The following is a 3903-nucleotide window of genomic DNA, read 5'->3' as shown; positions in this document are numbered from 1 at the left end:
GATGGAGAGCATGGCCCCTGGGGAGCCTGGCCCCTGGGGTAAGGGGAGATGGAGAGCATGGCCCCTGGGGAGCCTGGCCCCTGGGGTAAGAGGAGGTGGGGAGCCTGGCCCCTGGGGAGCCTGGCCCCTGGGGTAAGGGGAGATGGGGAGCCTGGCCCCTGGGGTAAGAGGAGATGGGGAGCCTGGCCCCTGGGGAGCATGGCCCCTGGGGAGCAGGGCCCTGGGGTAAGGGGAGATGGGGAGTATAGCCAGGATGCAGAGCAGAGCAGGGGCTGGAGGGCATCAGACCCCCAGGAGTTGCGTGGGATCCCAGTGGCGACGCTGAACGGGAGATCTCTGCCTGCAGGTGCCCGAGCTGGAGAAAGCCACTGTCCGCATACAGCAGCCGGAGCGTGTGATGGGGATAATCCGGTCCATCAAGGAGCAGGGGATGAACAAGCTGCAGGTACTGGCCCTGTTTGGCTCCAGCTGTGGCAGCCCAGCTGAGAGCGGGTGATGCATTGCTGTCATGCTTGGTCCCTGTCTTCAGCTGCCCCCCCCCCTTCCTCAGCCTCCCCGGCCATCGCTTGGCTGCTCCAACCCACCCGCAAGGAAGCCCCTTCTGCACGTTTTGCGGATGGAGGGGGGTGGGACCAGGCTATTTTTCCCATCAATGCCCAGGCTGGTGGCTCTCCCTGGATGAGCCTTTTTCTTCCCTGTTATGCAAGCTATAAATATGAGCAATACCCAAACACCACCCCCCTCCACCCATGGCAATAAGTCAGCAGGATTAAGCCTTTTGGTACTGATAAGAGTGCTGGGGTGGGAGGGGTGCTGGCTGTCTCAGATGAGGACATCTGCTTCGCAGCTGGCAGGAGTGTCAGCGTTCGTTGCTGCTGTGCCCTGCTGTGAGTCTGCACCCTCACGTGAGACGCACCGGCGCTGGATTTGCATCCTTGCAGGCAGCAGCACCCTTGGCTAGCTATGGCAAAGGTAGAGAGTGCTGGGTCACATTCAAATTTGCTCTTCTCTCGCCTTCCAGGTCATTTCTGACTTCGACATGACGCTGAGCAGGTTTGGGTGCAACGGCAGACGCTGCCCCACTTCGCACAGTGAGTTGAAGCCATTGTTTTTACTGTTGCTAATTCTGTTTTCTGTGTTTGTGTTCTCAGTCTCTGTGGCTCCCGTTATCCTCCTTTGCCAAGCCTGACCGCCCTGTCTTGTTCTCTCTCGGTGCAGCCCTGGGCCTTGGCTCCCTGCAGCAGCGGCTGCTGGCCCCCGGGCAGCCCACAGCCCGCTGCAGAAGCTGTCTCCTGGTCTTGCTGCTTCTCCTTCCAGTACTTGCCTCCTTTAGCCTGCTAGTGTTGGTGCTGGTCTCTCCCAGCTGAGCAATGCCCTCCGATCAGCACATGCTGCAGGTTCACAGTGGGAGCCGCTGTGCTGAGACCCCGCGGCGAGCCTGTGCTCGGGTCAACGTGCCACACACGGCTCATTTTTGGGCAGAGCTGGCACTGGAGATGCGGGATAGCTGCCTTTTAGGAAACCTTTTTGTGTTTCTGGGCTACAACACTGGCATTTTATTGTCTTTACAGATATCCTTGATAACAGTCATGTTATCAGTGAGGACGGCAAGAAGAAGGTAGGTGCTGTTTTGTAAGGCACTGCTTCTTGGCTCTGTGGTTTTTGTCCCTATCGCCCATCAGCGGGAGGTTGCACGTGTGACAGCTCTCCAAGCTGCGCCTTGCTGCCAGGACAGAGAGTGGGGCGAGTGTCCAGGCTGCGTTTCAGCCAGTGGGGACGGAAGGAGAAGTTAAAAAGGGAGATTTAATTTGCATTTTTGGTCTGATAAGAGGAGGAAGGGTGTATGTGTGTGCATCTGTACGTGTGCTATTTGAAGCGAGGTGAGAGTCAACCGGGCTGCCGGAGGGCTAACGCTTCCTTCCACGATCTCCAGGTTTGCTCAGAGTGAAGTTGCTTAGCGAAACGCGTTTGGTTGTGTTTTTCATTAGGAAGTGTGGTGCTTTGGAGGAATTCAGAAATGCTTTTTTGGTTGTTTACAGTCTCTTTAGATGTGATGTTCACTCTTGTTCTTTCTCCATCTGTACAACACTCCAGCTGAAAGACCTGCTGCACTATTACTATCCCATTGAAATCGATCCCAACCGGACCCTGGAAGAGAAACGTCCCCTCATGGTGGAGTGGTGAGTGCTTGTGATGAGCTTGAGCTTGTCCTGGCAACTTCTTGCCCCTGAGGACTACAAGACACAAGGCTTGAGCTGTCTCTAGGCTTGGCAGCAATACCGGCAAGTTTTAGTTATTATTTTTCTGAGTGCCTTAAGGTTGCTGCCCGGGAAGCTCACTTTGCTGCCTTTCCCTAGGTGGACCAGGGCCCACGAGCTGCTGTCGCAGCAGAAGATCCAGAAGGGAGACATAGCCCAGATAGTCAGAGAATCGGACGTGATGCTGAGGTACTGGCTCGGGGTTCAGTGTGCTGCCTGTGGCCCTTTCTCTCCTGCCACTGTGCAAGCAGGCGTCCTTGCTTTCACCCTGATCTGCGCGCCGTCTCCAAAGCGTGGCTGATGCAAATCTCCCTTCCTTCCTGGGGCCGAGCTCTAACCATGAAAGACCGAAAGTCAGCGCCATGAGCCGCAGCCTGAGCTCGCTCCCTCCTGCTCCGGACTCCTTCCTGCTCAGAAACCGCTTCCACGTCCCTTGAGTCTTGGCAAGGAGCGGCGGAGGGGACGGGTTATGGGCAGAGCTCCCTGAACGGCTCAGCAGAGCCCTCGCTGTTTGCAGGGCAGGGTAGGGCAGCAGCGTGCAGCTCCCGTCTTCCAGGAGAGATTTTCTCTCCGCTCACTATAGCTGCTGGGCCTTATCCAGGCCCTTGGCTGAGCATCAGATTTCACCCACAGCACAAAAATGTTGCACTAAAACTTGCTGTTAGGGCTGGCCTTGGCTGCGATGCTCCTAAAACCTGCTCAGGGAGCCTTGGTTTGAATGAGCTGCCAGTCTCACATGGTACCGTCTGTCTGGGTTTTCATCAACCCAAGTTCCTCTTCTGCATGGAAATTGTGTCCTGGCAGCCTGAGACTGTGACAAATTTATCTGATCGTTCTCACAGCCAGTCCGACCTGTTGCGCATCCCCAGCTATACAGTTTCTGAGCGGGCTGGCAGCACCCGCTCTCGTGGTTTTGTGCAGGCACGCTGTGCTTTGTGCCCCTGGTGAGAAGCTGGATGCATTCGGGAGATGCTGGGCGAATTGCTCGTGTGCTGCATGTTCCCATGCAGCTCCTCGCTAGGTCGCTGCTCCCAGGAAGGGTCTGGGGTTCTGCTGCACACCCCTTGCATGCACAGTGAATGCCACAGAAGTGCTGGTGCCACAAAAAGCTCACGGTTTTTGCAGAGCTCATGCATGCGTTTCTGTTTGGGAAGTCCCAGGTAGAAATTTGAGCCTCGTAGCTGGGCTGAGAGCACTCTCACGGTCCCACCATACAGCAGGCACCTTGCTGGGAGGTGGTAATGTAATACTGTGTAATGGACACTTCTGCTCTAGGGATGGATTCAATGAATTATTTGACCAGCTGCATAAGTACAACGTCCCCTTGTTCATCTTCTCGGCTGGCGTTGGTGACATCCTTGAAGAGATTATCCGTCAGGCCAACGTCTTCTACTCAAACGTCAACGTGGTGTCCAACTACATGGACTTCGACGATAACGTGAGTGTCTGCATCGCGAATGTGTGGGGAGCTGGCAGAGAGGAGAGTTGTTCGGCTGGCATTGAGGGCTGCAAGACGCTCAACAGAGACACTGTTAGGTTAAAAGCTGCCTATTAACGTTTCGAAGTGTTTGATCCCCGTAGATGGAGCTGACCCTTTGCTGGGTCACGGGAAAGCTCTAGAGGCTGGTTGGGGCCTCCCGCCCCG

At 55.9% G+C, this 3903-nt stretch overlaps 1 protein-coding gene across 2 annotated transcripts in view; it reads left to right on the top strand.

The window, feature by feature from the left end:
• Positions 1-315: 315 nt before the first annotated feature.
• NT5C3B (5'-nucleotidase, cytosolic IIIB) overlaps positions 316-3903 on the top strand; it is a 5628-nt gene continuing 2040 nt past the window's right edge. Inside the window, exons 1-6 of one of the 2 annotated variants that reach the window (XM_035900117.1) lie at positions 316-445; positions 1022-1091; positions 1572-1618; positions 2095-2180; positions 2358-2447; positions 3534-3696. In XM_035900117.1, coding sequence (XP_035756010.1) covers positions 398-445; positions 1022-1091; positions 1572-1618; positions 2095-2180; positions 2358-2447; positions 3534-3696 — 504 coding nt within the window. In that variant the 5' untranslated portion in view covers positions 316-397. Of the gene's footprint in view, positions 446-1021; positions 1092-1571; positions 1619-2039; positions 2181-2357; positions 2448-3533; positions 3697-3903 lie in introns of those variants that run through there. The other variant, XM_035900118.1, reaches the window with a different exon arrangement.

Source organism: Egretta garzetta, unplaced genomic scaffold, assembly GCF_000687185.1.
Source record: "Egretta garzetta isolate BGI_Z169 unplaced genomic scaffold, ASM68718v1 scaffold728, whole genome shotgun sequence".
NCBI lineage: Eukaryota > Metazoa > Chordata > Aves > Pelecaniformes > Ardeidae > Egretta > Egretta garzetta.
The sequence above is the reverse complement of the archived record's forward strand: the minus strand, read 5'-3'. Positions and strand labels throughout refer to the sequence as shown.